At 37.7% G+C, this 19,950-nt stretch overlaps 2 protein-coding genes across 2 annotated transcripts; one reads left to right on the top strand and one right to left on the bottom strand.

Moving 5' to 3' along the window:
* Positions 1 to 8,935: 8,935 nt before the first annotated feature.
* LOC149704601 (histone-lysine N-methyltransferase SETMAR-like) lies at positions 8,936 to 11,277 on the bottom strand. Its single transcript, XM_089865680.1, has 2 exons — positions 10,756 to 11,277; positions 8,936 to 10,666 (listed from the first exon to the last, which is right to left on the bottom strand). Exon 2 carries the CDS (start codon positions 10,057 to 10,059, stop codon positions 8,992 to 8,994), a length of 1,068 nt encoding a protein of 355 aa, XP_089721806.1. The 5' UTR covers positions 10,060 to 10,666; positions 10,756 to 11,277; the 3' UTR covers positions 8,936 to 8,991.
* Positions 11,278 to 15,916: 4,639 nt separating this feature from the next.
* On the top strand, positions 15,917 to 16,873 carry LOC149704600 (uncharacterized). Its single transcript, XM_089865693.1, has 2 exons — positions 15,917 to 16,725; positions 16,787 to 16,873. The coding sequence occupies exons 1-2, from the start codon at positions 16,048 to 16,050 to the stop codon at positions 16,871 to 16,873; spliced, it is 765 nt and encodes a 254-aa protein (XP_089721819.1). The 5' UTR covers positions 15,917 to 16,047.
* Positions 16,874 to 19,950: the final 3,077 nt, after the last annotated feature.

Here is a 19,950-nt window from a genome sequence, read left to right as displayed (position 1 = left end):
TATTAATCTCAATTCTTCATCGGTATACTCTGGTTCATCCTCGTAGGGAATAATGCCGCGTCTAAAAGACATTTTTGGTTTTTTCAGCTACCGATATATTTATATTAACTATAAGCAGTCGACATTTTGGCGATTGAGCCTGCAATTGGCTATTATTAAGATCCAATGGTGGAACCCGGGGGTTCGACGTCATAAACCAAAACAGCGGGGTACATGGCGGGCTCATTTAAATTAATTAAAATAATTTAAGCAACTTCAAAATTTTTTAGACCTCGATTTCATGTTTTGGAAGGTATATAAAATATGTTTACGAAGAGAAAAAGATAAGTTGGAATTTCCCTTCAAGTGATTGTGCAGTTCCACGTCATCATATTCGGCCGGATTAAAAGTCAAGAGCCAGGTGGGAGGGCCAAATTCCCGAATCATCGCTAGAACGGATCTAAGGACCAGTAGTCCTTAGTACCTCGAATATGGCCCAAGAAAGTAGCTAAATTACTCTCAAGTTCTTTATCGCCAGATTCAACCTGACTGAGCAAAGTTCCAACTCCAATTGGCATGGGTTTTTTAACACGAAGAACGTAGTTCAAACTGCAAGAAATCGCTTTCATTTCGCATTCTTGATAAGAATGAAACAAATAGGCGTAATCTCGTCTAAAAATTGGACTTTTGTTCAAAAGACGGGATAAACGATACTCGCTTTCCGTTATTTTTCCAAATGGTCTATCATCGTGCTTGCCAAAGCGACCCCGAGGGAACAAATGAACGAAGCTCATGTATTCCAGTTTTTTGTCCCAAGTGCTAACCGGCTCAGCTTCGACGCGCTTCATTTGGTAAGTACCCAATAAATCCTTCGGTGGTTGGACGTTCACCGGATGAATAGGGTAGTGATCGTACAGATCATTGGCTTCGTATTCGGAAAGTTTTCGCAACAAAGCATCGGGCTGCGTTAAAATTGCGTAGGCGTCGTCTGCTCCAAGGTTCAAGTGATTTTCACCCTGCACGCCCATATTTGAAGCGTTTTGGCCAGCTTGAATGTCGTGACCGCTATTCCATTGGAAGCGCAGCGGGAGCACGTGGCACCGCATCACAGCCATCGTTGATCAGCGCTAGTGGATCTGTCACGCTCAGTAATTCATCGGGAGTCAATGAATTTTCTCCGCCATCAACATTTTGCGTCCCACAAATATAATCCAGATTCATTGCCGAAATATCAATGCCTTTGTAAAAAGGATTAATTTTTTTCAGCACACTGAAAGCTTTCAACACTTTTTCGAGGCAAACAACCTGCTGCCAAACTTTTTTGTCCGCAGTGGGAACGCCATTCACCAAGATATGCAGTTCGTGATTTGTTTTACAGGTTTACAGGTTTATTAGAGTGCCGTACAGGGTACACCCCTTTAGAACGGGGCGGCTCTCCTAGTCGGGAGAGCGCGGCATTTGAAAATGCACAATATATATACAAATTTACACTAGAGAAAAATATATACAACAATGCTAGCGACAAACAGAGGAACGATTAATTAATTAATTAAATATATAAAATTAGATTAAAGAAACGAAACTAAACTAAACTTTACTAATCGGAGGGGGGCGCTGCACAACCAGTGTCCAATATAGCGTGGGGATCTTGGAGATTGGCACGCCTCCACGCTTGCTTCTTCTAGAACCATAGTGTGAGCACACTCCCCACCAGTTGATGGTCCCATGGAGCACCGGTTAGGCCCAGGACAACCTCCAGGGAGTCGGCAGCGTGGGTATTACGCCATAGTTGAGCCGAGGGGCCATTCAGCGTCGCGGGGCACTCCAGGAGGACGTGAGCAACGTCTTAGGAATCATCTTCAAATTTTTCTCCACGGGTATTGGAAGATAAATTACTCTCCCCTTTAAAGCTTTAACCGTACCAAACTGCATGTTGGAATTGGTTTAAAGAGGTGACATCTGGCGGAGGATTGTCAACGGCCAAGTTGTTCAGAAAACATCTAATGGGAACTTTACCCTTACCCAAATCCGTGGCGCAGTAACGACATAGAAGCATGTCTGCTTCTCTCGTGTCGGAATTATTCATTATCCAACCAGCTCTTAAAATCAAATAAGCCTCGTTATCAAAAACGGCACTGTTTACCAGTTTTTCTACTGCTCTTAAATCAGATTTTTTCAGTATTCTTAAACAGCAGTCGCAGGGTGTATCGTGAAATTCGTTGGTATGTAGCATTGCCCAAGCGAATTGATTCACTTTCATCGAGACTCGGCCGAGGAGCGTTAACGCTTCCTGTAGGAGCATCGTTTTGTTCCTTATTCAATTTTTTTCCACGTGTGACAAGGATTTTTCTCAATTCCGCCATGACTTTTGTCAGAGACTCGTAATCACCATGTTCAATTTCAGTTGAAATTTTAGTTAACGCGTTGAGCAACGCTTTGACTTGATAGATCTTATTCAGAATAGTTCTAATTCCCGAATAATGTGGAGCCAATTCAACTAAAGAACGCAAATGACTTTGGCACTCTTCGCTATCAGCGCAGTAAGAGGTGTGTCCAAGGAACGGAACTCTTCTCACCACTACTTCGTCCCCATCTGGTGGTATAAACAAGTTTGATTTTTTGCAAAATTCTTTTCTTAATTCGCAAAGGTCCAAATCAGACTCAAAAATTTTAGTCAAAGAATTTTCATTAGCATTGGCAACTGTGTTTACGAAACCTAGTACTTTTGCAATGGCTCGAGTGCGAACATTACAAATATCACTGCATTCCCAGTATACAGTTTTGTTTCGGCTTTCAATAAACCCCCCTTCATTGATCACAAAATTTGCTTTCGGATTCTTCTCTTCAGTTTCAACAATGTTAAAAAGATTCGTAACAACTCCCGACTCATTAACTTGTAAAACTCGTTCTACGTTACTAGTCTCGTTATTGTTTTTCATGTCAACGGAATTTCCCATTTCATCAACAAACAATTCTTTAGTCCAACTTGTAGCACGGTCTTTCAGAACTTTTCGTACACGACCATCAGAATCCAATTTAAAAATTTTGCCATAATGTGACTCATCGTCATTTTTCAATATTTTACCATTATTTCCAATCAGATAATAGGTAGTTTCATAAAAATAGGCCTCTTTCAGGCTACTGTGAAGCCTTTTTCCACCCACAACTTCTGCCAAATTGTCAGGATCAATGGACCCAATTTCTTTGATTTTCTCGACAAAATCCTTAAATTCACTAACAACGGTCGTTAGTTGGGTGTGGTAAGCCGAATACAATTGCCTTTTTAAATGCAATATTTTACCAGCTAGCACTTGGCATTTTAGCTTGTGGGAGATAAACTTCATGCGTTTGTCAAGAGACTTTGACGCCGCCAGTCTTTCAGTTAGACGTTTGACTAGAAATCTTTTATAGCTTTCAGCTTTAAACTTTTTGTTTTTCGTTTTGAAAATCCCCGCATTAAGGAGTTTTTTCGCAAAGACAAATTTATCCCGTTTATTTGGTTTTGTATTTTTTGAACGCAAATTAGCAGCTCCACCTGGCGGCGAAGTTCTCTTCGTTTTTTTCCCTCTCTCAAGTAGAGATTTACGCTCCACATAGCTTTTTGCATTATTTCTCTTAAAGAACCCCTTGTTTTTAAGATAGTACCGTTTACACTTAAGTTTGTTTGTTTGATCACGTTTCAATGATTTACTCTGAACTTGCAATTTTAGCTTGGCTTCCGCTCTTCTTTTTTGCGTAAGTAAACGCTTATTTACTTTCTTTCGTTTTTCTCGCGAAAACATTTCATTTATTCAAAAATGAGTGTAACTTTTGTACTGTATTTGTTATTCGAACACACAGAACGCCTTTGTGCTGTTGTATTTGAAAGGTAAACACAGATCCTGTTGAAATTACAAAGGTACACACAGATCCCGTTGAATTTACAAAGATACACACAGATCCCGTTGGATTTGCAAAGGTACACAGATCCTGTTGGATTTGAAAAGGAACACACAGATCCTGTTCGATTTGCAAATGTACACACAGATCCTGTTAGATTTGCAAAGGTACACACAGATCCTGTTAGTTTTTCAAAGGTACACACAGAACCCCTCTGTATTTGTAAAGGCACACACAGAACCCCTCTGTATTTGTAAAGGCACACACAGAACCCCTCTGTATTTGTAAAGGCACACAAAGAACCTTTTTTATTTGTAAAGGTGCACACAGAAAATATATGTAGTTCAAAGCAAAAGTAGATTTTAATAACGTAGAAAAGTTTGAAAAAATACACTTAAACAAAGAGAACATAAACTTAAAAGGAATTGAAAAAAGTATGCTTAAGGTAGGTTTATAGATATAATAAGGAAATTGATATCAAAACGAAATAAAAGATTTAAGAAAAAATGTAAAAAGAAATGAGTTAATAGTTATTATTTACCTTATAAACCTTTCCCAGTTTAATCAGAAAGGAAAATGATACTAAGTTGCCGGTGGCTTTGGGTTACGAAATAAATATTATTATTAAGTGTCGCAAAGCAAATTACCCCAGGTCGTAAATTAAAGATCGGACGGGAAAATGTTTGGTTGGCAACCCTGCTTAAATTTAGCAAAATTTTGTATAGGTTTAGAGACGGCCAACTTGTATTAGGATGTTAGGAAAATTATTCACCCAAGTTGGCCGTGTTATAAGTTTAACTGTCAAACGTCAAATTCAAATTTCATTTGGCAGTAACAAGAAATCACGTAAGTTTTATGCCAAGTTTTATGAAAAATTTATAATTTTGCATATATTTTTTAAGGAAAGGCATATATTTGAAAACACAATAGTTTGATTTATTGCGTAGTTTAAAAGCAGAGTGTTTGCAAATTAATTCACGGTAATTTATTAAGTTAATGAAATTTCTTGCTAACTGGCCTAGGCTTAGCAAAATGGAAGCTTTGAAGGGAGCCCATTTTCATGGTAAAGTTACTCTTAACGTGATTGACGGAGGTCGCGGTCGAGGACGAGGTGGGCGTCGCGGTCGCGGTGGACCCTTATAAAGAGGCGCGAAGAATGGTAAACCTTATGAAAGGACCTGTTATGAATGCCGTAAGCCAGGTCACCTGGCCCGGGATTGCCCAAACCTTAAAGGCACAATAAATTTGCCCCAGATTTTTTGTTAGCTAATGTTAATAGATTGTATTTTTTGAACTCGCTGATGTTTAAATATAATTTCCTATCTTAAAAAAACAAACAAACATGTATATTACTAACCTTTTAGACAGAGATTGGCATTTTTGCTAACTATTCTAGGTTATTCTGAGCTCGGCACTTTTAAAAGACGGCCCACAGGGATGGATATAGTCTACTCCTATCACTAGAGACACTAGTCTATAGAATGAAAAAAAATAGGAGTTCTTTTCCAATACAAAAAAATTAGGCATAAGTTTTTTTCTTTTTTTGCATAAAAATAGTCAGCCAAGTTGACTTTATTAATATTGCAGGATCCCCAAAGGTAATATAATTCCTATAATATACTCCCACCATTTGCTCTCCTGTAGATTTGCAAAAAATAAACTGGTCCCAAGGACCAGAAACCCCTACTTTAAACTAGTTCAAGCTATTAATAAACTGGTTTTGGACCAGAGGAAGTGCGCTATTTCCCAGACTGGTTGACTGACCCAAAAAGCTTGACAAAGATAGTTTTAGCTCTATGTACCTTTATAAAAGGTTTTTATCTTATTCTACAGGGCCGGTACGCCCTTGTAGATATGACATGATACTCTTTTGTAACGTTATAATAGTATGCCTTTAATTTAAAATCTCTATTCTAGACTTGAAAATGATAAATTTCACGGTCATAAAACTAATACCCAAATAATTCTTAAATTAGATATATGATCAACCTGAAATGCAACATTTAATTAACATTTGAATAGATCAGCCACAATCATAAGACAATATTTCATAATTTTGATATTTTATAAAAAAGGGCGTGAGGGGGTAGGAAAAAAGGCTCCTGAAGGGGAAGAAAAACAGGGGCCGGAAGAAGATGAAACAATTGTTGTTGAAAAAGAAAAAGATCAAACACAACTTAAAGAAGTGGTAGTCCAAAAAATGGACACAATTCCAGTTTAACAATTTATTGTAAGTATCATTAAAATATAACCTTATATTAAATTGTGACACTGGAAAAATAGAATTAACTTTAAATGTGCTAGACATCATCCTTTCTAAATTTAAATAAATTTTTAAAAATTTAACTGAGACTAAACCAATATTTAAGTTTTGACAGTTTTTCTATTAATATGATCGATTACTTTCCTGTGTTCCAATTAACATTTTTTAGTACCAGCAAATTCTAGAGGGCCGATAGGCCCTTCTAGATAAGATCCCACACCCTCCCGTAATGTTAAATGAAAATTCACAGATTTTCGCCGATTTTCCCATAGGAATAACATGGGGTTTTTGGTGCTCCTGTACATCGAATCATTTAAAAACTAAAGCGAAGTTACGTTTCGGAATACTTTCAAATTAACAAGTAACTATTCAAGGTGTGCCTTTTTCAAGTTTCATCAAAATTAATTAAGTCTAAGTATGTTAATTTAATTAAAAATGTAAGTACCTCAAAAGATTATTCTACAGCAGACGACGCTAATTGTTCATTACTCTACAGTAGACGACGCTAATTTGCCATTTCACCGCCTTGAAACTTTAACTTGATATTTTTCAATAAAAATAACACTATATTTATTAAACATTTCTCTGGCGGGTCTATTTTTCGTTTAATTATGTGTCTCGGTTGAAATTCTATACTTAAGATACCTTTTAAATTTATATTTTAGATGTTAGTTTCGACCAAGGCTTAAGTTGCCTTACTTAGGCCATGGATTTATAATAGAAGCTTACGCTTCATGGATATTTCACTGTTGCCTTCAGTAAGGCATAAGGATAGATGGATCAGTGTTGGAAATAAGGATTGTTTTAAAACTGGCCCTGTGGCCTAGGTATTTTAATTAAAATAACTGGCCACGGTGCCACTCACTGTAAACGTACAAGGGCAGTGAACGCAATGTCATGGATAATTGTAATTGTAGAGTGGACTTTAAAAGATACGGATTTGATAGTTTAAAAATCGTGGCAGGATGTTGGTTTTGAAGTTGACTATAAAGCTTGGGTTCTAAAACGAATTGTGAGCCGTATCTTATAAGAATTGGTAGAAGTGTAGAGCCATTTTTAACCTCGTCCTAGAAGTGAAAAATTTCGCATTTCAGGCAAAAAATTGTTTTATAATAGATTAATACAAATGCAGACTGAAGGAACAGATATTATACAAAAAGGACTTGGTTTGCCCAAGCCTAAAAAACAAAACGATAAGAGTTTTTTCCAGTTGACTGAAGCGCGGATATTTTATTTTTCTATATAATTTTAAAGACAATCCGTATTTTACTACTCTTTAGAATTTAATTCAATCTCCTGATTTTACTGGTAATGGATTTATTTCCTATAAATTAATTGAAATAAAAAATTACTTATCTCAGATTTTTCATGATAAAATTTTACGAAAATGGAATTGTTGAAAAATCTGAGATAAGTAATTTTTTATTTCAATTAATTTAAAGGAAATAAATCCATTACCAGTAAAATCAGGAGATTGAATTAAATTCTAAAGAGTAGTAAAATACGGATTGTCTTTAAAATTATATAGAAAAATAAAATATCCGCGCTTCAGTCAACTGGAAAAAACTCTTATCGTTTTGTTTTTTAGGCTTGGGCAAACCAAGTCCTTTTTGTATAATATAATATTGTTCTATGGTTTTTATGTAGCATCATCATCATTTAACGTCATCATTTAAACTAACAGTCATCTACGTAAAATTTTATTAACTAGTCATCCTTTAATTAATTAAATCTATCATCAAAATTTACTAAAAAAACTTTTAAACTTTTCATCATCAAAATATACTAAAAAAAACTTGTTATTAACTTTTCATCATCAAAATTTACTAAAAAATATGTTATCTTTACTAAAAATATGTTAATTATTTATTATCAAAATTTACTAAAATATTTCATATTAGCTATTTATCATTTAACATTAAAATTTTTAAACTATTTATCATCAAAATTTTCTAACTTTAAAACTAATTAACAATTATTCGTAATTTATTAGCAAATAATTTTTTTTAAAAAAATGTATACAGGGTGTTTCTGAAAAGTCCATCACAAATTAAGGGGCGTGTTTATGGGACCAAACTGAGCGGAAAGTACCAAAGAACATGGGGTGTACAACATTTTGTTACGGAGATATGGCCTTCCAAACATTCGCCCCTAAAACAAGGAAATATCCAAAAATGAGGAGTAACACTTAAGACCGACTAACCAGCTTGTTTAAAATTACTAGACAATTTCAATAGCCTTTAATCGAACAATTGATTTCTACCTTTACTAATCAGAAGCGTATAAATGAGTAGAAGTATGCCTACGGTGGTAATGTAAAATTAATCCCAAGTGACATGATGTTTCAAGATCTTCCCAGCACCAAGTAAAATGGTTCTGATTGAAGGGACTTTTATTAGCACAGCGTAAACAACGTTATTTTCAGGAATTAGTCCAAATGTCCACGGGCGGCATTACAAAAACGAGGCAGTCTTTCGAATGATACTTGGACATGTTGGAAGATCCCTGGCTTGTTCCTGTTATCTCAAACCGTAAAAAGCTACGCAAATCTTCATCATCACGGACAACACTCTTGTACGTTAGGTATGACCTTGAGAAAACCTAAAAGGACATCTCGAATGTATTTGAAAAACCCATCTCCAATTAAGGGGCGTGTTGTTTGTTTCCAACAGAGTAAACTCGCCCAGAGAACAATTACAATGCAGAGCCACGTTTCGGCGTTAATGGCCCACAAAGGTGGTCCCAAAAACAAGAACAAACTTTAATTTGTTTCGTTCAGTAAGTGTTTCATGTGTCATAGATAAAACGCCATGATTAATGCACGAAGAAAATGAATTTATTGACAAGTTTTAACATTTAATTGCAACTAGTTACAAAAATTGTTCAAAGTGTTCACCACCCGCGTTAAGGCACACATTAGCACGTCTTACAAATGATTCCCTTACACGTTGAAAAATGCCTGGAGTTTCGCGAATTGTTTGACAGCCGTGAATTATTCGTCGACGTAGCTCTTCAACATCGGGCACTTCAGTCTGATAAACTAAGTCTTTCAGGTGGCCCCAAAGAAAGAAATCACAAGGGTTCAGATCGGGTGATCGAGCAGGCCACTCCACAGGTCCACCTCGACCTAACCACCGCAAAGGGAAGGTCGCGTTAAGATAATTTCGGACCGCGATGCTGAAATGTGGTGGTGCACCATCGTGCATGAACCACATTCTGTTTACCAAACCTAAGGGTACGTCTTCGAGTAGTTCCGGTAAATCGTCCCGTAAGAACTGCAAGTAAGCCACACCGTTTAACCTGGGCTCTAGGAAATATGGCCCAATTAAATTGTCACCCACAATACCACACCACACGTTTAAACTGAATTGTACTTGGTGACTTCTAACGCAAGTTGCGTGGGGGTTTAGCTGGGACCATTGATGTTTATTATGTAAGTTAATAATACCATCCCGTGAAAAGTTAGCTTCGTCAGTAACCAACAAATCCCGTGGGAAATCGATATCGTTTACTTTAGCCAGAAACCACTGACAAAACGCCGTGCGTCGTGGGTAGTCCGCTGGATTCAAACCTTGAACTTTTTGAACATGGAAAGGATGAAACCGGTGGCTTCTGAGGATTTTCCACACGAGCGGGTGGTTTACGCCTAATCGGCGACCAACTTGGCGGGTACTTGATTCAGGCTCGTCCTCGAAAATGGTGAGAACTTCGTCTTCTACGGCCTCTGGGATGGCTCTCGCTCTAGGTTGAGGTCCAGCCGGTTGGATTCGTCCATCTAGCCTCAAACGTCTGTCCACAGCCTCGAACGTCAGTCGATTTGGTAGTCGCCTCTGCGGAAATCTTTCCTGATACAAGCGTACAGCTGCAGCGGCATTCCCCTCGGCTAGTCCATACATTAGGTGCATATCCGCATATTCGGCATTTGTGAAGAAAGGCATTGTAACAGACTTCGTTGAATTATGAGTTTAATAAAACAAACACATGTACGTGAAACCTCTTTTATTCCTTTCTTAAAAAACATAGTGCTCTGTTTTAGTGCTCTGTTTTTTAAGAATAGGCGAAGTTCTCACTATTTTCGAGGACGATCCAAAAACAAGCAGCCGCCAATTGGTTTGCTGATTAAGAAAAAACCACACGCAACTTGCGTTAGAATTCACAAAGTACAATTCAGCTTAAACGTGTGGTGTAGTATTGTGGGTGACAATTTAATTGGGCCATATTTCCTAGAGCCCAGGTTAAACGGTGTGGCTTACTTGTAGTTCTTACGGGACGATTTACCAGAACTACTCGAAGACGTACCCTTAGGTTTAATAAACAGAATGTGGTTCATGCACGATGGTGCACCACCACATTTCAGCATCGCGGTCCGAAAACTTGTCAATAACATTTTCTTTGTGCATTAATCATGGCGTTTTATCTATGACACATGAAACACTTACTGAACGAAACAAATTAAAGTTTGTTCTTTTGTTTGGGACCACCTTTGTGGGCCATTAACGCCGAAACGTGGCTCTGCATTGTAATTGTTCTCTGGGCGAGTTTACTCTGTTGGAAACAAACAACACGCCCCTTAATTGGAGATGGGTTTTTCAAATACATTCGAGATGTCCTTTTAGGTTTTCTCAAGGTCATACCTAACGTACAAGAGTGTTGTCCGTGATGATGAAGATTTGCGTAGCTTTTTACGGTTTGAGATAACAGGAACAAGCCAGGGATCTTCCAACATGTCCAAGTATCATTCGAAAGACTGCCTCGTTTTTGTAATGCCGCCCGTGGACATTTGGACTAATTCCTGAAAATAACGTTGTTTACGCTGTGCTAATAAAAGTCCCTTCAATCAGAACCATTTTACTTGGTGCTGGGAAGATCTTGAAACATCATGTCACTTGGGATTAATTTTACATTACCACCGTAGGCATACTTCTACTCATTTATACGCTTCTGATTAGTAAAGGTAGAAATCAATTGTTCGATTAAAGGCTATTGAAATTGTCTAGTAATTTTAAACAAGCTGGTTAGTCGGTCTTAAGTGTTACTCCTCATTTTTGGATATTTCCTTGTTTTAGGGGCGAATGTTTGGAAGGCCATATCTCCGTAACAAAATGTTGTACACCCCATGTTCTTTGGTACTTTCCGCTCAGTTTGGTCCCATAAACACGCCCCTTAATTTGTGATGGACTTTTCAGAAACACCCTGTATAATAAATTGAATGATTTAACTTCTAAAATATATTTGTTTTTGAACTTGAATCGTATTTTTAATAATTATTGTAGAAGTTGGGAGTTTTTTATCAATAGAGCAAGAATAGGGCTTAAGTTTTATTGCATAAAAATAGCCAGCAAAAGTGCGTTTATCAATATTAAGAACATCAATTTTGTTTAAAATTATTCATTAATTTTTATAATCATTCTTCTACATCACATGTATAAAATAAATTAAATAATCAATTCATAAAAATTGAAATTTTACACTTTTTTATTACTCTTTTCTCACATTATACCCAATGTTTCCAAACAAAGCAAAATAAAATAAAACAAACGAACATCTGGCTTGACTTTTAAAATTATATGTCCTTTGAATATTTGTTAATCCTTAAAAAGTGTAAAGATGCCAATGTTGAAGTTTCCTATCTTCTAATTTCTAACACTTTCCTTTAGTATTTACTAGCATTCCATAATGTCAATATGTTTGGGTGTCTTTCATTTCCATTTAATTGGAATTTTTACTTAACAGGGTTGCCACGGAATTTTCAGAACCAAATTCCCTGACCGTTCCAGGTTTTCCCTGACCTTTTTTTAGTTTTTCCCTGACCTTTTTAGGCCCAAACTAAAAACAACTAATCTGCTTAAACTAAAAACAACTAATCTGCTTAAACTAAAAACAACTAATCTGCTTAAACTAAAAACAACTAATCTGCTTAAACTAAAAACAACTAATCTATTTAAACTAAAAACAACTAATCTGCTTAAAAAATAAAAGTATTATATTCTTTCGATATTATTTATTAAACAATTATCATTTTTTTTATGAACTTGCGTTAATCATTTCCTTCCTAACATAATTAATTTTTCTCAGATTGAAAAGCAAATATCTGGTGGGGTTTAGATTAAAAAAGCGCCATTAGATGCTCCCGTAGTCTAGGGGTGGAATTTACTACCCTGCTAACCTCAGCAAAATAAACTCCATTTCTGCAAAACAATAATTTTACAACATAAGAAACATTGTTTTTTTAAACTGAGTTATGGTCATGCAAATAATTCATTTATTATTTAACTTTTCCCTAATATCAATATTGGGCATTAAATACTGATTCAAGCATCCTATTACTCGATGTTCAGAAAACTATTGTTTACACCAACGAAGAATTTTCTCCCCCAAACTGATGCAAGTAATTTATTTTGAAATAAAAGAAAACTACTTGCAGCATGCTAGGAAATAATATACTATTTTTGATTTACTCACAATAGTCTATTTAGTTAGAAACCACCATTAGACTCTACATTCTGGGGAGTAGGGTTCGACTGGACCGAAATATTCTGTCCCGGTGTAATTGTTTGGGTACGATGGGGCCTAGAATAGTTAAAGGGAGTCTCGCAACGGGTACTCTTCGAATCATATTCCTTAAGCTGACCGAACACGTATCAATTTTCGCTAAAATTGACGGTTTTTTCGTTGATTTTAGTTGATATCAAATAAATTGAGGATCAATATTGATGGTTGACCGCAGTAGACTCAAGTCTACTGCGGTCGACATTGGGAGGTACGGTCAAGAAGGCATGCAAATGTGGGTTGATTCCTTGCAAGATACGACTAATTATTAGTTGGGGAACCATCGCCATATCTACCTGTAGGCAAAGACGCTCCATTTCAAGCATGAAAGGAAGAACCTTTTCACCTTCCTTTTGCTTTCTTTGGGTTAGTTTGATTAGGAGGTCATCCTTGTAATTAACGCCCATGAAAGCGCGGCAAAACTGATCACGAAAATCAGCCCAAGACTGCACACTACGAGAGATTCTATCCCACCAGTACAGGGTGTCGCCCTCTAGCATTACCTCTATGTAAGACATAATTTGCGCGTCGCTCAGTCGACAGACTCGTTTAAAACGGTCGGCGTTAGCTAGAAAAGCTAGGGGATCCGAGTTAGGCCTAAATTTTGGAACTGGCGGGGGATCTATTCTACCGATAGGTTGAGGTGGGAATCCTGCGTGCCACATTTGACTTCCAAAATTGGGATTAACATTAGGCGCTTGATTTATAAAAGCCTGCATATGGCCTTGATTAGTCGCGTACTGACTAATCGGATAATTTTGATAGTAAAATTGATTTTGAAACTGGTGATTTAAATTATTTGAACCAGCTGGAGTACTACCACTTCCAATGTAGCTATGGGCACCGGGGCTATTTGTACCTGGTGGTGCTGAAAAATTTGGGAGGGTGTTTGAACCGCTCAATATTGGTGGCGCACTTGGGATTACAAAAGGTAAACTATTTGTTACGTGCGGTACTGTATTGGTTAAGGAAGCCGTTACGGCTGAACCTAGCCCGATGTTAGACGTATTCGAAGCGATAGTACTCTGATTATTTGATATAACATTTTGTGGAGTATTAGATAAACCTCCTGTGGTCGAGGGTGGCGTGTGTAAATTTAGGGCTGCTAACAATTGCGTTTGAGCTTGAGTTTGGGCCAGAATAAAGCTAGACAACGTTTGTTGTATCTGGGCAATATCGGCGGAATTTGGCGTACTCTGCGTTACGCCAGAGCTCATTGTCGTGACTACTGTGTTGCCAGCCCCGGAATTCGCGACCACCAACGACTGTGAGACCGGAGAAGATACTGACGACATGGGTTCAGAATTTTTGATATCCAAATCACTGTCGTGGAACGAGTCAGTATCTTCGTCGGAATTATGACCGTCCGCGTTCAATAAAGGATCGGGAATAGGACGATTTTGCGTGTTATATTGGCGAATAAGAGCGTCGTTTGACTTAGCCATAAACGAGAAAGTTAACAAAATATACAATAAATAAATCTCGAAGGGCGAAATACAAGAAATAATAATAAAAAAAAATTGGGAACCAAAATTGAGCGTGACCTGAACGATGAGATGAGCTTCAAGGTTGACGTGAGTGTGACTCGAAGACACAAGATGTAGTCCAGAAGAGTACAATGTCTCTTGTTAAGGCGTACACAAAGTTCAGCACGTTAAAAGTTCGATATTGGTCGACGTCCCGCAGTCCGTGCGACGTGAAAGTTTAGAACCGTTGTCCCGCAGGTCGAACGGTGCAATCCCCCGGCGAAAAAGGACAGGAACGGGTCCGTAGATGTCGTCCCGCAGTCCGACAAATATCCAGAACAGCCAAAGTACCGGACCCAGGAAAATACGTTGAATCCCGCAGTCTTCAACGGTAAAACGAGGCAGGAAAACGGCAGGTTGCTGGAGTCCATGTGACGAAAAGTCACGGCCAGGAGAAAGGGCGAAATTTGGCGTGTACCACGTTGAGGATCAAGAGATCATAAGCATTTAACGAAATGCAGGCCGGCGCCTCCACCAAATTTGTAGCGGTCGATAGTGTTTTTATGCCCACAGGCTATCTAATAACTGAGCTACAAAGTTTTACTTAGTTTTGACTAAGTTTTAAATAAAATAAAGCCGGTTGGGGTTAGTTTAAAAATAGTACACTTTATTGTGACCCTCTCGAAGGAGAGCCAAACCAAATCTAAATAATATACAAAAAAGGGTAGCAAGGGTTTACACGGTAAAGTCCCTTGCTCCCGTGTTCATGATAACATCAGTTAATCTCCATTCAAAAGTTCTAGCTAGCCCCTCGCTCCTCAGGTGTGGGTCTTTTAGAACGATGGAAAAGCTCTAGCTAGCCCCTCGCTCCTCAGGTGTGGGTCTTTTAGAACGATGGAAAAGCTCTAGCTAGCCCCTCGCTCCTCAGGTGTGGGTCTTTTAGAACGATGGAAAATCTCCAAACTAGCGAGAAGCCATCGAGCATGGAAAATAACCAGGTTTTAGTAAGAAATCTATATTCCAATGTTACATATTACCGACTACTGGTAATGAAGCTAGATTACCGATGGACGCGCTACGCCCTAATACGTTTTCTTTCCAATGATTCTAAACAATTTAAATAATATTAAGACTGAATTAGAAGATATTAATAAAAACTGCCTTTGTAGACAAAAAAGGGAAAGAGTAAAAGATAAGTATAGAAAATTAATTGCCTGAAGTACAGATATTCAAATTTTTCTTTTTGAAGAAATTATTATAAATCATTAATTATCTGAAAAAATTCTTATCCTAGTTTTTTCACCTAAACTTTATTTGCCCAAAAAATTTAAACACAGTATTTTTCTAGTGGTTCTAGAAAATAAGTCACCTTCAAGAATTTTTTAAGGGATACAATGTTCTACTTTATATTTTGCTTATAGAAGATTCAAATACTCAGATATATGAAAAAATGTAGCTTGATCAGATTAAAGTTTTATATTATAAAATTGGAAATATTGATATGGTATATATATCAGTTTAAATTTTTATATTTTAAAATTGGAAATATTACTAAGCGGAAAATAACAGGCATTTTCATTGTGATTTCACTATTAGCAAAAGTAAATAGATATCAAAAAGTTAATAGCTTTAAGTCAATCATACCTTCCCGCCTGCATGCTATGTAAAATGATAATCGAGAATGACGTGGCTCGCTTGTAACCAATAGGATGTACGCATGACGTCATAGAAGCGACAAGAGATATTGGAAAGCAGTACAAATTACTGAGCATCATGGGAGTAAATTTGGGGCAATATCATTGGTAGCCGCGCTTACGTGATGGAAAATGGCGCCGTAGTTGTGAGGGTAATAGTCGGTTCTTGGTAAATTATATTAAATTACTAAAATATAAAAGTGTAATTAGTTTTATAATGCCGCGTAAGAAGCCGATTTTAGTTTCGCCTTCGGTATCGACGCAGTGTAATTTTTATTTGAAACCTACCAATAATAAGAACATCCAAACAAATCTTGTTCTTGACGCTAAGCCTTGTCCATTGAAATTGCCTAGTGAAGGCGAAGCCCAAGCTAAAGTAAAAACTAATTCATCAAATGGAAGCAAATCAGTGTCAACTCAATGTGACTTTCATATAAAACCTTGTCGGTCAGTTGAATCACAAACTGTTATTGAGGGTGCTGGTGTTAAGAGAAAGTGTTTGGACGAAAATATTGGTTACAAACGTATTAAATGCAATGTTGATAACGGCGAAGATACTAGCAGCGATTCATTAGCGTTACTTCAGCTTTATCTGCTCAGTCAACCACTGGATAATTTCTTGGAATTTCAAACCTTCGAAAACACGGAAGGAAATTTAAAATACATTGAACTAAGGCGAAAAAATTCTTATATCGAGATAGCTGATGAATATTGTGACACCCCAATTAAAATAATTTTCTCGTCTAATGGAACTTACTCTGTAGTAACTCTTTTCAAACATGTTTATCGTGCCCCTTACATGAAAGAAGAATCTAATTCTGTTGATTTGGACAAAATCACCGAAGCCCTAACGTTATTTAGTGAAAATCATGTTTTCTGCCCGGGTGTCTCGCAGGTATATATATTTAAAAATTTTGAAATTTAATTTTAAAGCTAATATTAATTTTTATATCAAGAATCTTAGCATTGGAATGGATAAGACAACAAGTTGGGAAAACCAAAATATTACCTCTCCGAGTCGGGGAAAAGACGACTCAATATAGAAATACTAGACCAACATTTTTTCGCTTTGTTTTGTCTAACGAGGCTTAAGTCATTGAAAAGTTTTTTCTACATTGTCAAAATATATAATCATCCACTAATCCTAGGTTTCAAATCATTACTTACAAAGAATATATAAGTTCTATTTTAAATTTAATTCTCTGATGCATACCACTAGCTTTGCCTTATATAACGTTTAATTCAGAATAAAATCTGTAAGACACGATTTCCATTAGAACATACCTTTACTAGAAGATCTTGTTTCCTTCCTAACGAAAAACTGAACTTTCCTTATCAGTTTTTCAAGGTTATAGAACTGAAAGGGTTTCTTTTACCTTAGCGTTTATCTCGGTAATTTTAAATTTCACTTTCAAATCATAAATCTTTATTTAATCTCTAGCCTCTCTAAATAAAAAAATGGCTAATTCGAACCAAAAAAAAAACCACTCGAACGTCTAAAATAAGGTTCAGAGAAAACCCACTTATGTTTAGTAAGTCGACAGAATTAATTATAATAAAATATTTATTGACTGTGCTCATCAAGTGTCCAATATAAACTGACTACAAAGTAGCTAGCTCCTTTATGAGGAAACCTCGTTATTCGCTATTGGTGGCGCGCACTAGTGGAATAGATCAGGGAATACTAGTGGCGAGACTAACAATATATGATAATGTTATTAAGAGTATATAGCAAGAGTATATATCAAGTGTATTAATAAAGTATATAACAGGAGCATATAACATATTTCATTCTTTAAAAAATTTAAGTATTACGAAAAAGTTTTGGATTGAAAATATTAGTTCTTGTTCGGGTTGACCTTGGTTGTTGTGTACTTGCTGTAAATGTGTAAATGGTGCTCGTGTGCTGGGTATGGCGGATACAGAAATTGTCTTGGGAAATGGGGAAGTTCCCGGAGAAATTCGAGTAGCGCTGTTCGGGTGTTGTCCAGCGTCTGAGCAGTCGTCGTTCAGCGTCTGAGCAGTCGTCGTGCCAGAAGTACTTAAAGTCCTAATGTTTGATATTGATGTTGTACGTGGCGGTTCGACTTTACGCGGTGTAATTACAACCACTATTTGCTTTTGGTCTGGTCTTGACGTTTGAAGTATAGTAGGAGATCGGATCTCTGTTGCTGAAATCGGTGAATGAGTTTGAGTTGTTAAGACTGAAATTTGATTTTGCAAGGGTCGTGGTGTTGGAGATGTGTTCTGTGTTGCCGAGGTCGGTGAATAAATTGTTGAAATTGAAGTCTGTTTTTGTATGGGTGATGGTAATCTTCCTAGTCTGACTCTTGAAGTTGTTCGGTAAGTATTGGCCGCAGGATCGGGTAGATTGGTTTAAGTTTGCCTCAAATGCTTAACACAATTGGCCTCCACCTGTTGTACTTCTTGTGCCGTGTTGGGTTCAGCGTAGTCGCTTTGAGGTACCGTACTGTGTAGGTGTGTCGGACGTATTTGGTGGTGAGTTCTCCGCAATGTTTTTCCGTCATTTATCTTCAGGATATACGACAAGGGCTCTTTGCTTCCGTGTAGTACTTCTGCAGGTTTCCATTACCGTGATCCGACATGGTAATATACTGGTCTCCCGGCCTTTAGGGTTTCAGGTATTGTGCGGTGCGCGTGATTTTGACGTTTAATCATTGGGTTTTTTAATCCAGTAAGGTTTGCGAATATGACAAGTTGAAAAGTGCGTTCGAAGTGTTTGTTTTGTTTATAGTTAACGGTGTTCAGGTACGGCGTCCTTTTAACATCTCGCTGGGTGACGGTAGCTTTCCAATGGGCGTCGAACGATATTCCATAAGAACATACTGTAGGTCACGACCTTCCTGTTGCGCTTTGATTGCCAAGTTGTTTATTGTTTGTATGGTTCGTTCTGTCATACCGTTGCTTTTTATGAATGGTATGCGCTGGATGTTACGTGTTCTACTGCCCATTGTTGGAGTAAACCCTTGAAAAAGCTCGAGTTAAAGGGAGGACCATTAACAGACACCTATTTCTGCGGAGCACCATATCGACAGAATTGTGGATTTAGGAACTTTATTATCGCTTTATCATTAGTGCTTCGTAACACTCGAGCTTCTACGCATTTGGAGTAATAGTCAACTAGAATGATCAGATTTGTATTATTGATGTGGAAGAGATCCGCACCAACAGTGTGCGAGGGTAGCTGAGGTACATCGTGAGGCGTAAGCGCATAGCGTGTTGGAACGATCCCTTTTTTCGGCAAGTTGTACAGTTCTGGACATACTTTGTGATGTCTCTTTTCATTTGTGGCCAGTAGAGATACAGCTTGGCTTTAGATAGGCACGCGGTTATTCCTTGATGAACTAAGTGAATTTGGGTCATGGCATCACGGCGGAGCACTTCGGGACGTAAAGCGCATCCCCTCGGTAAATTAGGCCTTCTGATACATGAAGTTCTTCTTTTATCGCCCAGAACGGCTTTAACTCGGTGTGTAATTTTTCGTATGCAGATGGCCATCCTTCTTTTATGTAGAAAAAATCGTTTGTGCAGCTGGCTCAGATGCGGTAGCGTTGTTGAATTGAGTTTGTTTTCCTTGAAACAGAGCCACACTCCCGGCTCATCGGTTTCTAAGTAGGATGAGTCAATTTCTGTCGTGGATTGAGGAGCGCGTGACAACTTGACGGGCACTTGTAAATGAGTGCCAGGTATGTGAACCATCGTTATTATTTGGCATCTGAGCAGGCAAAGAACAAAGCGCTGGATGCGTGGTGAGAGTCTTAATGATGACAATTAAAGGTTTATGATTGGCCTGTAGGATAAAGGGGACTCCAATGACATAATAGTGGGATCTTTCGCACGCGTAGACTATGCCTAGAAGTTCACGTTCTATTGGCGCGTAGTTTAGTTGAGTGCGGGTGAAAGATGTTGAAGCATACTCAACAGGTTTACCATTTTGTAGTAGTACTGCACCGACGCCTATTAGGCTGCTTTCTACTGATATTGTCCTGGTGGCTTGCGAATTGTATTAGGCCAGTACTGGGGACGAGGAGATTAGACGTTTAGGTTTTAGGAAGACAGCTTCCCTCTTTGCGTCCCACATGAATGAGACCTCTTTCTT

The sequence above is a fragment of the Phalangium opilio genome, unplaced genomic scaffold (assembly GCF_054372755.1).
Source record: "Phalangium opilio isolate 3A_F unplaced genomic scaffold, DU_Popi_V2 ptg000015l_1, whole genome shotgun sequence".
In the NCBI taxonomy this organism is placed as follows: Eukaryota; Metazoa; Arthropoda; class Arachnida; order Opiliones; family Phalangiidae; genus Phalangium; species Phalangium opilio.
Note: the sequence above shows the minus strand (reverse complement) of the source record. Positions and strands in the feature narration are given on the sequence as shown.